A 21,452-nucleotide genomic window follows, 5' to 3' on the forward strand; every position below is an offset into this window, starting at 1 on the left:
GCACTTACAGACACCAAACCTTCCAGTTTTATTCCTGTCTATATTCTGAAGGTTTTTACAGAGGGGGTTGTTGATACATCATTCACAGCCTCATTTATACAACATTTTATTCCTAAAAACATGGCGAAATCAGATTTTTTTTTAGGGCTGGTGACAGTATTTTCTCATTTACAGAGTGATAAAAAGAGAATATATGCAAATTAGCGCATCTTACATTAGATATTGCCTCATTTACATATTTAAACATACAATTTAAAGCAGAAGTAAGTGATATATTTGTGTTAATATAAGTCTTAAATAGTTATATCTTCCGACAGCAATCACTTACATAGAGTGTTTGGTCTGAAACACGGGTCTGTCAGTCACTCTGCTCTGCTCTGAGCCGAAGAGAAAACATTTATCGTATCCTACAGTTTTTATCCAATGAGGAGAGAGAACGGCATGCAGGGCTGTGTGTGCAGCCAAGGGACGCCGTGAATGTGGTGACGTAGCGACGAGGACTGTTATGGTGCGTTCAAGGAAACTCGTATTTTTCTGACCGTGAAGTGGTACCAGTTCGATCTGGTACGAGTTCACCGGTCGGAAGTTACGAGTGGCCGTTATAGTGACTTTCACCGGTAAAACAGGTCGGAAAAACACGAGTGGGTTGCCTGAAACGCTACAAAGTCGTAAGTTGTGACTTGAAGCTGTAATTTACGATTTCAAAAGCCTGCCTGGAACGCAGCATTAGCGAAAACGACCGGACCACTTACTTCTGCTTTAACAAAACTTGTAATACAAAAAATATTTGTCTTAATGTCAGTGATAAACTTGGGAAGTTTCATGGTGATATCTGTTAATTTTTGTTCCCCTATTCACCTGTAGTGTCTCTCATTTGCATTTGCTATCCACAGGCTTTACCCACAACATTTCTCAGTGCCAAAAGGGCGTAAGTGCACTTATGCCCTTTTGGCACCAAATGGTTTAGAAGAACTATGTAAGTCTGGTCTCTTCTCCTCTGTTTTGCTAACCCTCCTCCTGGCCATGTGCATTTGTTTACAACAAAGCTAGTGAGAAATCAACCAATAGAGAGCTAGATAACGTTATATATCATATATGATGTTACCATGTGTATATTTGTGTAGTTTAATCTGTCATAAACACGTGTTTGCGTGGTGGTGCCGCCGATACGAGAGCTGGAACACTGGGGCGGAGGCTCTGATCTTACAAGGTTGGTTTTCTAATAAGTGACATGCACATGGAAGGCAGAGAGCCTCCATCCTCCCTGGAACTAGTTAAGCCATTTATTAAACCATCACAATGACCCTAAAGCTGTTTAATTAAAGGGATAGTTCACCCAAAATTGAAATTTCAGCTTGTTTGTAGCGGAAGCTCCTCTTCCTGGTCTTTTTGTTACGAAGACAGTTGGTATCCATTTGCAACCGTTATATGGACATGCACTGCTACGCCGAGACCCCCTGTAACTCAGAGAAGCCACCGAGGACTCTGAAACTTTTCCCAGCCCTTAGTCCACATGAGGGGGAGTAGATAGAGTGAAATTTCAATTTTGGGTGAACTATCCCTTTAAGAAATAATTTTCGTCACAGTAATTTCTTCACTGTGGATCACACACTGTGGCTTGGTCTCATTAACTGAAGCTGAGTCAGTGGCTCTGAATGCACCTCCATCTGCTCTGACACTTTTAATCCCAATCCTGAATTCTCCTCCTGCTGCTGTTGCACAACCAACTAGTCATTTTTGCACAGTGTAAGGATTTGTCTATATCTCATAGAATATTCCTTTACATTTATATTCTCTTCATATAAATGTTGTATCTATATTCAAGCCTTCTGACCTGCAGGATTTACGTGTTTGTTTTTCTTCAAAGCAAGTTGACTGTATGTTCAAATCTGAGGCTGACACAAAACCCAGATTCTAGAAGACAAAGTTTCAATCTCGTGTGTGAACTGTGCTTATAAACCTACATATTGTGCTTTCTGTCTATTAAGCATCAGTCACACACACATTCACTCAACAATCTTGCCCAAGGAAGGATACTCCAACACGTGGACTGGTGGAGTGGGGGGTCAGACTAGTTGACAACCCACTCTGCCCACTGAGCCACAGCAGAACTGGTAAACAGAAGGGCTGAGGAGAGGTGATGCCATCTAGTGGGAGCTACAAGGAATTACACATGTTTCTCTTCCTCTTCCCTTGTGTGTGTGTGTGTGTGTGTGTGTGTGTGGGGGGGGGGGTTCATTTACACCGTCCGAACTAAATTGACCCAATCTGTTCACTTCCTCCATCCTTCCTTTCTCCCCACAATCATTTTTCCCTTGCTTCTTTCCTTCCTTCCTTCCTTCCTTCCCTTCGTCCTTACTTCTCCTTCCTTCCTTCCTTCCCTTCGTCCTTACTTCTCCTTCCTTCCTCTTTTGATCCAGTTGACCTGGTCTGTTCCCTCCCTCTATCCTTCTTTCCTTCCCTTTTCCCTTCCATCTTTCCACAATCCTTTTTGCCTCCCTCCCTTCCTTCCCCTTCATCCTCACTTCTTCCTTCTTTTTTGACCCAATCTGTTCCCTCCCTCCATCTATCTTTCCAATTCCCTTTTCCCTTCCTTCTTTCCTCCCATCATTCCCCTTGTCCTTCCTTCCTTCCTTCTTTCCCTTCGTCCTTCCTGCCTTCCTTCCTTCCTTCCTTCCTTCCTTCCTTCTTTCTTTCCCTTCATCCTTCCTTCCTTCCTTCTTTCTCTCTGACTGAATAAAAGAGACAGGTTTGTGAATAGCACAGGCATGTAGAGAGTTCAATTTAAAACTGTCCAACATTTAAAAAAAAAAAAGACAGGGCTGTGGCTTACCAAGGTGGTGAGGAGCTAACAAAAAGGGGAAAGTGATTTTAAAAAAAAACACCACTAAACACCTGTGACACTGCAAACCAAATGACTCTTGAAGACTCCACCAGAAGGGATTGGACCAGCAGCCCAGAGGACACGGTTCAAAACAAGTCATTAAAGGGATAGTTCACCCAAAATTCAAATTTCACTCATTATCTACTCACCCTCATGTCGACTAAGAGCTGTGAGAATTTTCAGAGTCCTCCGTGCCTTCTCTGAGTTACGGGGGGGTCTGCGCAGCAGTATTTGTCCATATAATGGTTGTCAATGGATACCAACTTTCTTCGTCCAAAAAGACACACCAAAAAACATCCAAATACCTCCATACTGCTCGTCTGTAATGTCCCTCTTGTATTGAAGCCCCGACATGAGAAATACAGACGAGCAGTATGGAGGTATTTGGATGTTTTTTGGTGTGTCTTTTTGGACGAAGAAAGTTGGTATCCAGTGACAACCATTATATGGAAATGCACTGCTATGCCGAGACCCCCCGTAACTCAGAGAAGGAACAGAGGACTATGAAAATTCTCACAGCTCTTAGTCAACATGAGGGTGAGTAGATAATGAGTGAAATTTGAATTTTGAGTGAACTATCCCTTTAGAGCAGAAGTAAGCGGAATATTTATGTTAAAGGGATAGTTCACCCTAGAATGATATTTCGCTCATTATCTACTCACCCTCATGTTGACTAAGGGCTGGAAGAATTTTCAGAGTCCACCGTCCCTTCTCTGAGTTACAGGGGGTCTTGGCGTAGCAGTGCATTTCAATGCCACGGTTGCAAAGGGACACCAGAGCTCTTTGTAAAAAAACACACACAAAAAAACATCCAAATACCTCCATGATGCTCGTATGTAATGTCCGTCTTGTGCTGAAGCCCCAAATTGCGTAATTGTCCCGAAAAAAATTAAATAAGTCCACATTCCAAGCATGTTTGTAGCATTAGCTCTTAGTGTCTGTTGTCCGCTCTTCCGCTGCCAGCGCGCATGCGCAAGGTTCGCACTGATAGGGTGAAGTCAGGTAAAATGGGCCACTTTTTGGTAAACGACTAATAAGACCATCAAAAACGCTATGCATGAAATCCATTGATATTTTTAAAAATCGACATAGGTCTCTTAAATGTTTCTGTGTGAAAAAAAAATTAAAAAGTATAATTATTTTGGAATTATGAGAGTTAAAGTATCGGGATATTCCCTCTCGAGGTACGATGAAGGTTCAGGTAAAATGGGCCAGCCGTTCAGTTAAATTGGGCCAAGAGAGAACAACACAGTAATTTTAGCAGAAATCATTTAAATTTTAATAATTAATTGACACTACTACTAAACTACAACACTAAACTTAACATTAACAGTAAAAACATAAGAGGTTGAAGACATTTTTTAATCTTAAAATGCATTTTAAAATTACATGATCATGTTGTTGCTATGCTCTTTGTTAACTGACTATGTTATAGGCTCTTTTACTGTGTGTGTATGTGTGTGTGAGGCATTATAGATGCCATTTTTTCCCCCACAGTGCTAATGGCACCATGAGTGGCACTGACCAACCTTGGATATATATCTAACTTTGAACATGTTTTGCACCCTCAATTTCTGTGTAACTTCAGTGTGAGACTGTGTTTTGTATGTGGCCCATTTTAGCTGAAATGCATGGCTCAATTTACCATGATGCATTAAGGTAAATTGAGCCACCCACAAAAAATGCATTTAAATTAAAAATAAGTAAGCTTAGCAAGAATTTTGCATTCTATCCAATGGGGGGAATCACAATGTGTATTATAAATCACATTTTTTATTGTAGATCTGTTTTTTTACGGAGTTATCAACCTTATCAGTTTCAAGTGAAATTTGTTTGCCAGGCCACTTTTCGCACACTTCTCCTCAGCAGGCTGGATATAAAGCAGTGTCCCACCCACAACAGCAACCAGAGATCACTCAAATCAATTGTTTTTTTTTCAAGTACAGTTGTAGCAACAATTTGAAATCATTTACAGCCATTGCCTGTTAAAACTTAAAAAGCTAGGAGGCTCAAACCTTAACTGGCTCATTTTACCTGATGGCCCAATTTACCTGATGTCACCCCACTGAGACCGACTGAGACTCGAGTCGGTCTCAGTGCGAACCTTGCGCATGCGTGCTGGCAGCAGAAGAGCGGACAACAGACACTAGGAGCTAATGCTACAAACATGCTTGGAATGTGGACTTATTTAATTTTTTTCGGGACAATTACGCAATTTGGGGCTTCAGCACAAGACGGACATTACATACGAGCATCATGGAGGTATTTGGATGTTTTTTTGTGTGTGTTTTTTTATGAAGAGCTCTGGTGTCCCTTTGCAACCGTGGCATTGAAATGCACTGCTACGCCAAGACCCCCTGTAACTCAGAGAAGGGACGGTGGACTCTGAAAATTCTTCCAGCCCTTAGTCAACATGAGGGTGAGTAGATAATGAGCGAAATATCATTCTAGGGTGAACTATCCCTTTAATATAAGTCTTAAATAGTTCTATCTTCCGACAGCAATCACTTATATAGAGTGTTTGGTCTGAAACACGTGTCTGTCAGTCACTCTGCTCTGCTGTAAGCCGAGGAGAAAACTTTCCTTGTATCCTACAAACTTTATCCAATGAGGAGAGAAAACGGCATAAAGGGGCGGTCCTCTCTGTGTGTGCAGCCAAGGGATGCGCGTGAATGTGGTGATGTAGGGACGAGGGCGGGGACTACTAACTCCATCGGCTGACAAGAAGTTAGCCAAAAACGACCGGATCGCTTACTTCCAAACACATGTGAGCGGATGTGGAGTCCATCCACTTGCTTAGATATCAGCTGTAAATGGTACAGAGGGGGATCGGGGTCATGCATGAAGAATTGTAAATCAATCTGGGGTTTTATTGTATTGGGCTTGTAGCAAAGCAAGGTAATAAACACTGTCCAGAATTATAGGTGTGGTCCGGAAGTTCAAATGTTTGATGTTATTTCTATAGTCTCTCCTGCCCATAAGAGGAGGATTCATGCCTAATACTGGCCCCATCCCCATCCCATCACAACACATCACATACACACACATGGTGGATGAAACCAAAGTGAGCTGAGATCCACATGATGAAGAGAATGTTTTGTGTGGTGTATGATATGTATAATGTATAATATATGTATATATGTATAATAAAGACACAAATGATCACAATTGTTTCTGCTATATTGTTAGGCATCCTGTTTTTGTCTACATTCTTGACTTACATGAAGATCAGATTACATTTTATGACTAGGAAGAAACTAGACAAATGTTCATGCTTGATGTTACCAAGTTGTTTTCAGCCTCTGTGCTGTGCATGCAGTAATACAACATTATACCATAACTAAAAACAATAGTAGACAAAGTGTCGTGAATTGATTGCTCAATGAGTTGGGGATATTTGGAGGTTGATATCTTGTCTGGTAAGATAAGTTCTTCATTATGATCATTTCATAACAGAAGAACACAAGTGATTTTACATGAAATTGTTATTAGTAAGTGGTGGTAATAAAAAAATAAAGTTTATTATTATTATTATTATTATAAATTGACATGAGAAATAAGAAATTTTCTCCGTGAATCCACTCACCCATGTAACTCCCGGTGTTATTGTAGTGTGGCAGCCACTCCACATGACCACTAGAGGGCACTAAACGTCAACCTCATGGATCTATTATTATGTATCTATACATCCATGCTACAACCTAGCCTCGTAAACCCACCTCTCCCGGAACTGCATTTCATTTCATTCTGAGGGAGAGTCTGGCCTCATCCCCGCTCCAAGCGTCTGGGGTGGGCGGGAGCTGGGCGGGAGTAGTAGCGTTGACAGACAACCCCATTCAGCCAATCAGCAAGTTGGTGTAGTGACGGGGCTTTGCACCAGTCGGTCCCTGATTGGCCAACGTGCTGTGTCAATCACAGCGGCGACGCTGATTGGCTCGGCCTTCTGAGGGTTTCAGTCCAAACGCTTAGAATGGGGATGAGGCCAGACTCTCCCTCAGAATGAAATGAAATGCAGTTCCGGGAGAGGCGGGTTTACGAGGCTAGCTACAACCATGACATCCGGCAAAACCTTCAAAGTAAAACAATCAAAAGGGACACAAGTTTTTTGGTTTTATGTGTGTATGTAGGCTGTATAGCCTGAGAGTAACTAGCCACATTTCACTAGACCCTTAGATCACTTGGTAAAAAGCCTACGTATTCACATTACAATAAGGTTTTAAATCAACCTTTTTAGGAGAAAAATCGCACACACCATGTTATTTACGATACTCAGGATTCAGTAGGCAAAATCATTGTTATTCTTTAATTTTCGTCATCTGGTCTTTGTCAAATAGGTGTGAACAACAGACTACTGCGAGTAATGTAGCGTTATTATTCATCATGATGCATAGGCACTGGCAGCATTTTAAAAAGTTGAGTGGACTGTATTTTTAACCCCTATCTTGTAATTGCCCCTATTCAAATAAAATATTTATTAGCCTATTTTTATTAATGTATAATTAACTGTTTAGTTTTGTACAAATGTGACAGCATGGTATTTTAATGAACGTATGAAAAATGTAAAGTAATAATGTAGGAGTATCTGAGTAAATCTGATTTGTACTAACGTCAATACCTTTTTATATACAGTCTATGGTAAATACACAGCACGCCACTATTTTTCTGGGGGACAAAACTACTTTTTTTTTTTTTTTTATTAAACATTTATATATACAAACATACAAATATTCAGACATTAAACATACAATGAATAGACAAACAAAAAAAATATATACATATATACACTGAAAGGGGTACCAACACTATATCATTATATATTATAATATATATATACTATATTATACATATATACTATATATATATCATATATCACACATACTACATTACTACATAACGTAATATATATAATACAATACATATATCATAGGTATTATTAAATAGTTGTTTGCAATAATTTATAATATTCTAAGGTTTTTATAGCTTTTCTGTCATTCATATTTTGTAATAACTGCATGTAATATCTTATTTCTATTAATTTTTTTATATTATTAATTTCTCATAAAAATATGTTTTTTTGGATGACCATTTACATTTATGGATATAATATTTTCCTTGTAAAATAAAAAGATTCAACAAAAACAATTCCTTTCCCTTAAGTTTTTTTTCATCATAAATAAGAATTATATCTTTTTTTTTTTAGTTTAATCTTGATGTCTGTCAAACATTCAAACATGTTTTATAGTTCTATCCAAAACAAATGAGTATAGCGACATTCAAAAAAAAAGATGACAAATATTTTCCTCCTCCTGTTCACAAAAAGTACAGTGGATATTAATATTTTTAAATTTAGAGATGGGGGACAAAACTACATTTCCTAGCGGCGAACTGAAAACCCGTCACCGGAAGTGGTACATTTTGGTATAAATACATTTCCGCGTCTGTTGACGGTCCTTTCCTGTCTACGGCCTTTTGGAAGATGGCGGTGCAAATCTCCAAGAAGAGGAAGGTTAGCACCGTTTTATACGCCATTTACGTTCAGCGACACCGAGTTTCTCTAGAAATGATGTAAGGTCGCTCGGAATAAAAGCGTGTGGTACTCATTCCCGTGTCGGTCGGGTCTGTGTGGCCCCGGTTGGCGGAGGATTAATCCAGATGCTGCCGGCGCAGTGATATCCTCACCAGGCTGAGGCTAGCTAACATGGCTCTGCTCGCTGCGGCCGGGCATGTGTTCTGGTTCTAACCCGGACTCACAGAAAGCAGGCCCGCGTTAAACTCTGAGCCGGGCGGTGTGCAGGAGCTAATGGACGTTTAATATAGTTAACTATGGCTGCTTCAGCTCCACTTCTCCTGTAGTCGGTTAGCCGGGATAACATTATCTGTCGGTCTGAACGAACGGAAACTAGGATAGGGCGCCTATCTCATTTAACCCGGTAGAGAATGAGTAGCTAATGTATTAGACCGACAGACTGTCATTAGAACATCCAAAAACCTCAAAACGTAACTATTACGTTATAAAAATGTCTATAAACCGGCAGTAGAAGTCAATGCAGGCTAGTAAGCGTCCAGTAGCTGTCCTGGACCAGGTCCTGGATCAGACCATGTGGTGTTCAGGCTTTAGTAAAGTTAAATAACGGATATGATTCTGTATGTAGTGTTCAGTATAGTATGACAGTAACCGGTTGGACTTAGTCCTCTGTGAAACAAAACTGGAGTTTAATACCATCATATCATGAATTAGGACTAGCTAAGCTAACAAGGATGTTAATGGACACAGTGTGTGCTTCAGCTCTTGGTAACACTTGTTGTGATGTAATGTAGGCTACTTTGTGAAATAGATTTTATCCATCACAAGCAGTGAAGTAATGGAAATTTAGTTTGTTTAAAATACATGTAAACAATGTTTTACCTGTCCACAGATTGAGAATATCATTCTATTCATCAGCAGACAAATACAGAACATCTTATTTCCATTATAATAAATACAAAAACCAGGACAAAAGCCAGACTAGTCAAATCTAGTGTGGTTTATGTGATTAGAAGATGCTGTTAACCAGCGTCCGAGTCCTGGTCCTGGTCCCGGTCCCTTCAGTGATGATACGATGACGAGTCGGAGCAGGACTGGTCTGGTTCTGGTGGTTGACTGGTCCAGGCTCACGTTCTGTGGGTCTGCATCAGTTCCCCAGAGTCGGCCGTCCTTTTAGTGTGAAGACATCGAGGCATTTGTCTGAGAAGGGTTGAAGTGGTGTGTTTTAGCTGCTGTGGTTGAAGCACAACAGTCTCAATAAGCTCAATAGTAGTTAAAACTCAGTTTAACAAAGATACAAGTTAGAACTTAATGTTAGTCTTCCTGTTGTCCTCTTTGGTGCCGGTTGTCTCACTCTGTTGTCTGTCCTCAGTTCGTCTCAGACGGTATCTTCAAGGCCGAGCTCAACGAGTTTCTGACCCGCGAGCTTGCTGAAGATGGCTACTCCGGCGTGGAGGTGCGTGTGACTCCAACAAGGACTGAAATCATCATCCTGGCCACAAGGTGAGTGTCCACTCTCAGTAGAGACGTTTAGGTGGCCATGGCAACGATGCTGCAAGCTCCGTCCACCTGGAATGATATCGGTATAACCCCATAATATGTCGACTGTGTGCAGGACCCAGAACGTTCTGGGAGAGAAGGGTCGTCGCATCAGAGAGCTGACGGCTGTGGTCCAGAAGAGGTTTGGCTTCCCCGAGGGCAGCGTGGAGGTGAGAGCCAGGAGCATGATGGGATGGATTTCTCAATGCCAGAAGGACGTGACAGTGTTTTTATATACAGCTCTGGAAAAAATTAAGAGACCACTCCCAAAATGATCAGTTTCTGTGGTTTTACTATTTATAGGTATGTGTTTGAGTAAAATTCAATTTTTTATTTTTTATTCCATCAACTACCGACAACATTTCTCCCAAAATTGAGAAAAAAATGTCATTTAGAGCTTTATTGGCTAATGATTAACTAGTCTAAAAAACAAAAATATCATCTTACTCAAAGCCTTTTCAGACCTTGAATAATAATAATAATAATAATAATAATAATAATAATAATAATAATAATAATAATAATAATAATAATGCAAAGAAAACATGTTCATATTTATTCCTAAACAACACAGCAAGAATATTTGAACTCAGGAAGAGTTTATAAATCAGTTTTTGTGGGATAATGTCGATGTTTAATCCAGCAGTGGTTTTTATATAAAACCAGATGTGGTTCAGGTGATGACCTCATCAGTGTCTCATTAAGGAGAATGAGTTGTGTTTGTGTTGGTGTTTAAAAAAGAAAATAAAAGAATGACTGTCGTACATGTAGAGATGCTTTTAAGAAACATTTGTGAAAGTGGTCTCTTATTTTTTTCCAAAACAAATAAGAGACCACTTTCACAAATGTTTCTTAAAAGCATCTCTACATGTACGGCAGTCATTCTTTTCTTTTCCTGAGTTAAAATATTCTTGCTGTGTTCTTTAGGAATAAATATGAACATGTTTTCTTTGCATTATTATTATTCAAGGTCTGAAAAGACTTTTGAGTAAGATGATATTTTTGTTATTTAGACTAGTTAATCATTAGCCAATAAAGCTCTAAATGACAATATTTTTTTTTTCAATTTTGGGAGAAATGTTGTCGGTAGTTGATAGAATTAAACAAAACAAAAAAATTGATTTTTACTCAAACACAAACCTATAAATAGTAAAACCAGAGAAACTGATCATTTTGGGAGTGGTCTCTTGATTTTTTCCAGAGCTGTAATGTATAGTGTTGATTAGCATTTTGTTTATTAATCCTCAACTTAGAAATATGGTCGTGTGAATATTCGAATGTGATATTTGTATCGTTACACTATGAAGGCAGTAGTATGGAGTGGATAAAGAATATTACAGATGCACTGGCTCCTGAACCGTGATTGGCCTCCTTCAGTGATGATACGATGACGAGACAGAACGGGACTCGCTCTGTGTCTGCTGGCGACTGGTTCAGGTCCACGTTCTGTGGACCGGTTGCAGTCCCTCAGACCAGGGAGTCCTATCATGTGAAGACACAAGAGGCATTTGTCTGAGAAGGGTCAAGGCTTCAGGAGCTCAACCTGAGCAAGGATAGGCTCATTCTGACGGCTCCTGTTGAGTCTCGGAGCGTCTGCATTTCATCTACTGACTGTGTTGAGGTGTTGTGTAGCTGAAGACTGGCAGCATCCATCATGTGTGACTGACTGTTGTCTCTCTCTGTCTCAGCTGTATGCTGAGAAGGTTGCTACTCGTGGTCTGTGTGCCATCGCTCAGGCAGAGTCTCTGCGCTACAAGCTGCTGGGAGGTCTGGCTGTCCGCAGGTAAGAGGAATGTGAGGAGAAGCACACGGTCTTGGTTTTGAAGCCACATGCTAACTGACTGGCAGCATGCAGATAGAAGTCTGGACTCCGCTGACAACACTCAGTTTCTTCTATAGCTGTTTGATGAGCAATAGATTGTCAGGATTGAAGAGAACTGGAAATTTAGTTAGTTTAAAATAAATGTAAACAATGTTTTAACTGTCCGCAGACGAGAATATCATTCTATTCATCAGCAGACAACAATACACAACATTTTATTTCCATTATAAAAAATACAAAAGTCAGACTTGTCAAATCTAGTGTGGATTATGTGATTAGAAGATGCTGTTAACCAGCATCTGAGTCCTGGTCCTGGTCCCTTCAGTGATGATACGATGACGAGTCGGAGCAGGACTGGTCTGGTTCTGGTGGTTGACTGGTCCAGGCTCACGTTCTGTGGGTCTGCATCAGTTCCCCAGAGCAGGCCGTCCTTTTAGTGTGAAGACATCGAGGCATTTGTCTGAGAAGGGTTGAAGCACTGTGTTTAGCTGCTGTCAATAAGCTCAATAGTAGTTAAAGGGATAGTTCAACATTTTGGCGAATTAGCCCATTGCCATAATCCCTATAGTCATAGCAGTAGGTTCGTTTCTAAAAATAGCTTGCACCAACAATTAAAGGTACCGAACCTACTGCTATGACTATAGGGATTATGGCAATGGGCTAATTTGCCAAATGTTGAACTATCCCTTTAAAGCACTATAGATAATAGAGTTTAACAAAGCTACAACCTACAAGTTAGAACTAAACATGAACTCTCTTTCAGGGCCTGCTATGGTGTTCTGAGGTTCATCATGGAGAGCGGCGCCAAGGGCTGCGAGGTGGTGGTGTCCGGTAAGCTGAGGGGTCAGAGGGCCAAGTCCATGAAGTTTGTGGACGGCCTGATGATCCACAGCGGAGACCCCGTCAACTACTACGTGGACACGGCGGTCCGCCACGTCCTGCTGAGGCAGGGTGAGTCCACCTCCGGTCCAGACAGATAGATGTGTTTTGACTTTGACACTTTGACGGTGTGGGTGCTAACGTGCTTGTGGGGCCCCTGCAGGTGTGCTGGGCATCAAGGTAAAGATCATGCTGCCCTGGGACCCCAGCGGTAAGATCGGCCCCAAGAAGCCTCTGCCCGACCACGTTAGCATCGTGGAGCCCAAGGAGGAGAACCTGCCCACCACGCCCATTTCTGAGCAGAAGGGGGCCAAGCCAGAGGTGCCTGTCATGCCCCAGGGAGCACCTGTCCCCACCGCATAAGAGAGTAAGAAGACCACTCACCACAGATCAGCATTAAAGGGACATTATGTAACTTTTCCTTTTTATCTATTCACGAAAATCGATAATTTCGTTCAAAAGTATGTTTTTCATAAATCAGTAATCCGGTAAAACTCTGAATTTGCCATTCATATTTACATACAAGCCGTGCTTCATTCTGGTTCTACAGTTTTATATTCAGACACTGTTACCGTGACAACCATCAACAGTTACCCCTTGGTCGCACTGCACGCGGAAGCTGCGCGTGCGGCTTCTCGGGCGCTTGGGTGGTCGCACTAGGAGCGTACTTCTCCTCCTCTCTCCACGCCGGTCAGACATCGACTGCAGTCGTTCATACTCGTATTCACTCGGTTTTCCACACACACGTCATTTTAAACGTGTGGGTCATTATCAAAATACGGTGAAAAACATGTCCCTGCACTTTCCAGACACACAAATGCTTGAAAATTTAAAAAGATCATCCACATTAAACCAAAATTATGTAATTTAAAACCATTTTAAATGATGATGATAATTTCAGTTTATATATTTACTGTTTTGTTTTATTTTTTTCAGTTTTAATTTCCTTCGTACCTAAAAAAAAAAAAAAAACACTTGTCCCACTGCCATGGTTCAACGCTATTGGACAGTATAAAAATATTTCCTCTTTTTTGTTTAAAAAAAAAAAAAGTGGTCAACAATGAGCAAACACTGGGCTTAATATATGAATAAAATTAAATCTAAATTGGCTGTTTAATAATAAAAATATTTTTAAAAGAATTCTGTCCTTCGATTTGGTGTCATTGGTGTTACTGGTATCACAGACCATTATTTTGAAAGGTTAAGAATATGTAAGAGAACTCCCAAGGTCAGAAAGAAGAAGAGCCATTTAAGACAATACATTGTGAGTGTCTCTTTCATGAGTAAAAAGTAAGATATTTCCAATTAAAATGTCATTTTTCAATGTGGTTCTTTTTTTGTGTCATTGGTGTTACTTTGATTTGCGCTATAATGAAATATTTTTATGGGAAAACCTTTTATAGATATTTGTCATTGGTGTTACTGTCATTGGTGTTACCATGTGGTAACACCAATGACAGAAAACTCAATACGTTTGATAGATGAAAAAAAAAAAGAAAAATATTATAGTTGTCCATTATAGTTGGTAACATGGTCAACATGCTAATAAATAGTTCCCACTAAATTAAATTTGTGAAAACTGAATTAAAATTTTTTACTTTTTTGACTCGGAAAATCACCGTATTTTGATAATGACCCGTGTGTGTGTCATGTGCAGACTGAACGGTCAAATATGTATAGATGGACAAGCAACAACTTAGTTAATCATCATTTAATTATTTTATTTTGAAAATTGACCGGAATCCCCACGCCTTTTCTGTGCCCGACTTCCTGTCTGGTACGATCTGGTCTATCCAGCTTGACAGACGGCGCTCGCGTGAAAAATAGAAATGAACCGATCTGAAGCGCTGCAGGCGCGCGCACTGCGCTCCACAGCGCGAGATGTGCGACCAGGCAGACCGGCTAACATGTGCGCCTATCTGAAACTGCCTCCGCTCCAGGGCGCTGCGCTTCGGTTCCGCGTCCAGTGCAACCAGGCTGTTAGGATTCCATTTCAGTACCCAACACTGATTCAGTGTCAACATTAAAAGGTACAATGTGTAGGAATTCCTCCCGTCTAGCAGTGTGGTTGTATATCACAAGCAACTCAATCGTATTTTTCATGCTGCATTCACCAGCAGACGGCCGTCGATGACAAACCAGATGTCATTTTAGTCACAGAAGTGGAGAGAAAGCCAGTAAAACGTGGGTCAAGTAAACAATACCACATCGCCATGACAACATATTGCCATGTCTATTATATGCCCAATTTCAGGTGAATGCAGCATGGAAAATATGATTGAGTTGCTTGTGATATACAACCACAACGCTAGATGGGAGTAATTCCTACACAATGTACCTTTTAATTGTTGACACTGAAGCTGTGTCCCAATTCAGGGGCTGCAGCCTTCGGAGGACCCAGCCTACGCGGTCTCCGGAGGCAACGGCTTCGGAGGCTCCTCCGTCGGCTGCATCAACGGTCGGTAAATGGGACGGTCTAGCCTTCAGAGCATTACCTGATCCGAACGTAAACAATGGCCGAACGTAAACAACGGCCAGACGTTAAACATTTAAAAGTGCCGCTTGTAACGGCTCTTCCGCTCCTCCTCCTCTTTTTTTTTTTTTTTTTTTCTTTTTCAAGTAGAATCAATACAAGGGCAGTTATCATTAATATGCTAATAAACAAACCATTGAACAGCAGCCGGGGGGGGAGGCTTCAGGCTATTAAGTGAATAGAGAATAAAGAGCACAAGTAATGTGTTTTCATAGCTTTCTTATTAAAAGTTGTCACACACACCTCCGCTCCTCACCTGTGCAGCCAGAGCAGAGCACAGCAGCGGGCAGCCACGCCTCCGAGCCGGCCGCAGAGCCGGGTTACCGTGGCTACAGCACAGAGCTGCTCCGTTCGATAGCTAACGGCTAGGTTGCTAATAACAACAACGGTGCAGCAAAGCATCTTGGGATACGGGAGGCCGCGAAGGATGGTAGCGATGCATCCTCCGAATGCAGGGGAAAGGAGGACGCATTTGGAGGAGCCTTCGAATTTGGACGAATTGGGACAGCCTTCGCGCAGCGCTGTGACGTAATCGGCCTTCAAATGCACCCTCCGAAGGATGCAGCCCCTGAATTGGGACACAGCTTGAATCAGTGTTTGGTACCTACTGAAATACAATCCTAACTGTTGATGGTTGTCACGGTAACAGTGTCTGAATATAAAACTCTAGAACCAGACTGTCCACCTACCAACTAGCATAGGTCAGGATGGTGACGTATCGGTCCTGATCTGATAGAAACCTTCACTGGCTTCTGATGGGTCACCCCATTATCTAACATGACCAGCATCTGAGTCCTGGTCCCGGTCCCTTCAGTGATGACACGATGACGAGTCGGAGCAGGACTGGTCTGGATCTGGTGGTTGACTGGTCCAGGCTCACGTTCTGTGGGTCTGCATCAGTTCCCCAGAGTCGGCCGTCCTTTTAGTGTGAAGACATCGAGGCATTTGTCTGAGAAGGGTTGATGGTGTGTTTGAAGTATCGGGGGAAAAGTCAGCCTCTGAGAATCTGGAAGTGTTGATGCTAGCCAAACGCCTGCTTTCACAAAATGAACTTGAGTTTTTCCCAAGCCAACAGTGGATGAGCTGTACCGCAGCCATCCCTTAACTTTAGAAACAGCATGCGTGTGTTTTTTCTCCCTAAAAAGTGTTGGAAACGCATGTTTAATTGTTGTTGTTTGTCGTTGCAGGTCTTCACCTCATGGATCACATGGAGGACCCTGTGTTTTGTGTACAAAAAAATAAAATCTGGAAAATACACTTTTAACATGTTGTGGTTACTTTGTTACACGTTGTATTGTGTTACATATTTCAGGGGTGCAAACTTGTCACCTTTCGGCGAAATTCGCCGTTTTGGATCCCAAATGGGTCATTTGTGTGATTCATGTAAATCCGCAATAAAAACATTTTTGCAGGGGGGGGGGGTATTCGGCGTGGCGAGGTCGAGGAGAGGCGAGGCAATGCACCTGTCTCTTTAAGGCGCGTGCACCTTATCTGGATGACAACAAGTGGTGGAAGCGCTCCTCTTCTGTCAACAATCCACACCTGAAGCTTCACTTTTCCCTGGTGAAAAAAAAGTGTACTTTATTGTATTTCAAGTATATTCGTATTTTGAATAGTATATTGAAAATGTAATTATACAAATTGTACTTTATATAAATATATAAAAATTACACTAACATCACACTTTCACGCTAACACTTTTAACACACTTGAAAAGAATTATACTATATTACACTTTATAGAAATATATTAAACTAAAATATACTTAAAGTGAAATTTATGTGTAATTTCTAAAGTGTACTTATTTGAAATTTGTTTTCACACATACTTTTGATATATTTTAAAATGTATGCTAAAATTGTCATTGTAAAATACAATAACATATATTGAAAGTATACATTTTAATATCAACACTGTAATATTAAGTTTGAGTGTATTTTAAGTTACATTTGAGTTTAATTATAAAGTGAAGTTATTTATGCTTGTAGCCTACTTCAGGACATTTTGGAAAGTGGTATTAGCCTATGCACCTAAACCCGTTTATTAAATTTTGTGCTGTGTGTTTGGCAAAAAAAAAAAAAGATAGGCTACAACCTTACACGCATGAAATCACATGAAACAATACACTTAATTAACACTTAACAATCATCCACAAGAGCGTTGTAGAGTTATTGGATTGTGTGTTTGATAGTCTCCGTAGCGGTAGCTGAGCAGCTCATGTCTCTGCCCCGCCGATCTAAAAACAGCTTGTAGGTTACCGTCAATTATAGTAAAAGTAACGAACCCTATCTAGGGCCGAGATATACTTGCTGTAAACTACGCGTACGCGAGCTGCCGCGCGTATCCTGCGTCGCGTCACCTCGCGTCGATATGTGCGTTCGGTCGCAGCCGACGCATCAAACGGACGCAGATTACGCGTGGCAGCCATGATGCGCTCGCGTACGCGTAGTTTACAGCAAGTATAACGAGGGTAAGACTAGGGATTGACGGGCAAATCTGCCAAAATGTTGAAATATCCCTTTAAGCACATTGTTTTAATGTTATAATGTCTGTTGTAACCAAGGTTAAAAGTCTGTATTAAAAATTAGTTGATTGCATATTAAAACAGCTGAATTCATATTTAAAAAGTTAATTAATAAATACTAAGTTATGTTAATAATTAAAAACAGATACTTACCTATAAAAAGAAATTGAACAGTGATAAAATATTTTTTTATACGTTTATTTTGAAAGAGATTGGCTGGAGATGAGCTGTCAGCCAATCGGGAAGAAGCTCCCGCCCCTTGACCTGCTCAGAACAAGGTTCACTTCCTCCGGAGCCGTTGTCAGGAGAGCGAGCAGCCCCGCATCGAGCACGACACTTAGCTTGTGAAGAGGAGACACTAGTAAAAGTTGATAAAAGTGATTAAAAACTACGGGATAACTCCGGTGACGCCCTGGACCTGTGAGAGTGAAGCTAGAGGGACCCGACATCTCCACCAAGAAGAAAACGCATCGGTGAGAAATCGTTTTTTCCATGCTAAATGCTAACCGCCAGTGCTAATCAGTGCTAATACCAGAGACCTTACCCACTCGTGTGAATCACTAGCGTTAAAGCTAGCACTAGCTTCATTTTGAAGGTGCAATATGAGACGTTTTGAGAATTTGTTGCACACTGAACTGTAAAATCGGATGATTTAGCACAGTACCTGCGTTTTTAGCACGCCGAGTCACTATTTTATGCTAAGACATGGCAGAAGGTGCACACTGTACGTCTTCTTACTGGTATTAATGTTATATTTGCATGCTTATTACTATGTGGAGACGTTATTTTTATATTATTGATGTGGAGAAGTTATTTTAATAACTTAATCTCTGATATTTTGAGAATGTTGCTATGATATTATTGGGTGTGGTGTCATATTACAATGTTTATTCAGTTAGAAATATTCTCTGTGATTTATTATTGTATTTCATGATTGAGAGTTGAGAGAATTAAGAGAATGTTCTGACATTACTCATCATAGGTCAGGTTTTCCTGTTGGATCCTTTGAACCTTGGACCTACCCGGATGTTGGAGCCTGGATCGAGACGTTTGATGGCGAACCACAGCCTGGAGGACAACTAGAGATATGGTGCCCGCAAAGAATCAAGAACCTGGATCCTTTCATCACTTCATTATATACACACACACACATACACATATCCAACACATTCAACCATGCGGTAGGATAGATCCTCTTCACTTCCTCAGTGGACTGAACATTTCATACTGGGAGTGACTGAAAAAAGAGGTGACTTGAACTTTCAAACATAGCTGCAATTTTTTTTTTTTTTTATGTTCCTACTTACCTGGGTAAGAATTGTGTTACACTGTGTATGTACATGTGTTTTGCTTATCCTTCTTTAAAGGACAATTCCAGGCAAATTCAACTTGAGGGTGTATGTTCTTATCATTTTAAGTCTAAAAGAAGGAATGTGAAGATTTTCAGTTTAACGTCTCCTGTTTTGCGGTAGCTGTGTCTGTCCCCGCATCGCTACGGCAGCAATGAATGGGAGTGGATGCAAGTTCCGCTGGTTAGGCTGTTTACATCCCTCAAAGCCGCAATTTTTTTCCACAGACAGCGTCAGATGGTTACTCAAACATGCACTGAGAAGTTTCTTTACTTCAAGCAAGCCGACATGCTTGTAAAACTAGATCTAAATTCAAAGTCTCACGCGAGACCCTGTTGCCGTGCTCGGTGCATTCAGGGGTAGTCAGAAAGCTACCGTTTGTGTCATAAACACAGGAATATCGACTCTTGACTTGCTTCAAGTAAAAAAAACGTATCAGCGCATGTTTGAGTCGCCACCTGACGCTGTCTGTTGAAAAAAATGTACACTTGAAGCAAGTAAAGAGTCGATATTCCTGTGTTTATGACACAAAAGGTAGCTCCTACTGCACCTGAATGCACCGAGCACGGCAGCAGGGTCTCGCACAAGACTTTGAATTAGATCTAGTTTTACAAGCATGTCGGCTTGCTTGAAGTAAATAAACTTCTCGGTACATGTTTGAGTCGCCATCTGACACTGTCTGTGGAAAAAAATCTGAAAAAAATGCGGCTTTGAGGGATGTAAACAGGCTAACCAGCGGAACTTGAATCCACTCCCATTCATGCGGGGACAGACCAAGCTACCGCAAAACAGGAGCGATTAAACTGAAAATCTTCACATTCCTTCTTTTAGACCCAAATGATAGGAACATACACCCCCAAGTTGAATTCACCTGGAATTGTCCTTAAAGGTTTATTTGTAATGTTTAGGTCTGCTGCCTGAAATAAACCTATTTCTATTTTCTATTTCCTATGTACGAAAGAAGCAATATTTGAAAATGTGTTATTAAAGTTTTCCTTTGAAAATGTTTAAAAGCCATATGTAAATGTTTATACATTTAGAGATAGTACAAGTTTCTGTATTATTTGCAATGTATTATTATAATTTGGATGTGGTTTAAATACATTAAAGTATGTTTTTTTACCTGGAAGTAGTCCCACAAGTCTTTCAGCCTTTAGTATACTTGTAACACATTTGCATGAAGGTAGAAAGTAGTATACCAAAAGTATAATTAAGTATATATTTTAATACACTAACATCTAATTTTTTATGTACTTATAATACAAAGTACACTTTAATTTAACTAATTAGGCATGTATTAGTACATGAAATGTCATGTACTTAAAGTGCACTAAATATACTTTAAGTTGTTCCACTTTAGTACACAAAAGTACACTAAATACACTTTAAGTTGAGCTTTTCTACAACTTAATTACAATTTAAATATACTTAACACAAAATTAGTTGTTCCAATTTAGCACTCTTCAAGTTAACTAATCTTAAACACACTTGAAATATAATGATGATTAGTGCGGCTTGAAGTACACAAAAGTATGCTAAATTTTAGTACACTTAGTACATTAATTTTTCACCAGGGTTCATACAGACTAACTAACTAACGCGACTGCCACAGTTGTTCGATTTAATCAATGAGACCAACATTAATAAAGAGTTTAACCAGCCAGCGGTAAACACAGGGCTGTACAGTGCGACATCTAAACATGCCTGTGCTAAGAAATAATCTGCCTTGTAGCATGGCTGCTATGGGTAAACAACAAGAAGAAGCAGAGCAGCGTATCAGCTGGGCACTGGAAACGTTTGTGAGCATGGCGAGTGAAAGAGTCGGAGCTAGAAGATGCGCCAGCAGCGTTGTATAGGTGCTGTATGGGACCGCGTGTGTGTGATGATCACGATCGCAACCAATTAGCGATTAGCGCGTTTAGCATTTATTAGCTCCAGCGCGACCTGAGTAGCAGTAGCAGCAGGAGGAGGAGGAGGAGGTTGACTGACTGTGACAGGACACCTCTGCCTCTGTTTCACTTTATGTTGCTGGTAACTAATGTGGTTGTAAAAGTAGAAGGCTAAAGTTAAATTATTTTGTATGCACTAATTAAAGGGGCAGAGCTTTAAGAGACATTTTAGCTTTTATATTTGATAAGATATAATTTTTGTAAGAACCACAATTAATAAATATAGGTTATATATTTCAGTGAATATCTAATTGTTCTTAGCATTTGTTAGATAACTTTCTTTGCCCAATAAATTAAAACATGTTGGAACTTTAATGTCTCCTCTCTTGCAGCCAGAATCTCACCTACTTTTAACCTCAGACTGTCACAATGATGTAGCCTATCAGATGTCAGACTGCCTCATTCTTTCAGTTTTAACCTTAATGATTGATTTTCCCAACGATCAGAGT

At 40.5% G+C, this 21,452-nt stretch overlaps 1 protein-coding gene and 4 non-coding genes across 5 annotated transcripts; all 5 read left to right on the top strand.

Annotated features, from left to right (window-relative positions):
* Positions 1–8,356: 8,356 nt before the first annotated feature.
* On the top strand, positions 8,357–16,438 carry rps3 (ribosomal protein S3). Its single transcript, XM_085794742.1, has 7 exons — positions 8,357–8,390; positions 9,781–9,911; positions 10,024–10,117; positions 11,636–11,730; positions 12,533–12,720; positions 12,812–13,015; positions 16,369–16,438. Exons 1-6 carry the CDS (start codon positions 8,361–8,363, stop codon positions 13,009–13,011), a joined length of 738 nt encoding a protein of 245 aa, XP_085650868.1. The 5' UTR covers positions 8,357–8,360; the 3' UTR covers positions 13,012–13,015; positions 16,369–16,438.
* LOC146975331 (small nucleolar RNA SNORD15) lies at positions 9,468–9,617 on the top strand. Its single transcript, XR_015037526.1, has one exon. It is a non-coding gene; the product is annotated as a small nucleolar RNA SNORD15 (small nucleolar RNA).
* Positions 11,319–11,468, top strand: LOC146975332 (small nucleolar RNA SNORD15). Its single transcript, XR_015037514.1, has one exon. It is a non-coding gene; the product is annotated as a small nucleolar RNA SNORD15 (small nucleolar RNA).
* LOC146975333 (small nucleolar RNA SNORD15) lies at positions 12,089–12,238 on the top strand. The gene has a single exon (XR_015037512.1). It is a non-coding gene; the product is annotated as a small nucleolar RNA SNORD15 (small nucleolar RNA).
* LOC146975334 (small nucleolar RNA SNORD15) lies at positions 15,990–16,139 on the top strand. Its single transcript, XR_015037513.1, has one exon. It is a non-coding gene; the product is annotated as a small nucleolar RNA SNORD15 (small nucleolar RNA).
* Positions 16,439–21,452: the final 5,014 nt, after the last annotated feature.

This window comes from Trachurus japonicus, chromosome 13 (genome assembly GCF_045865225.1).
Source record: "Trachurus japonicus isolate A0001 chromosome 13, Traja_1.0".
Taxonomy (NCBI): domain Eukaryota; kingdom Metazoa; phylum Chordata; class Actinopteri; order Carangiformes; family Carangidae; genus Trachurus; species Trachurus japonicus.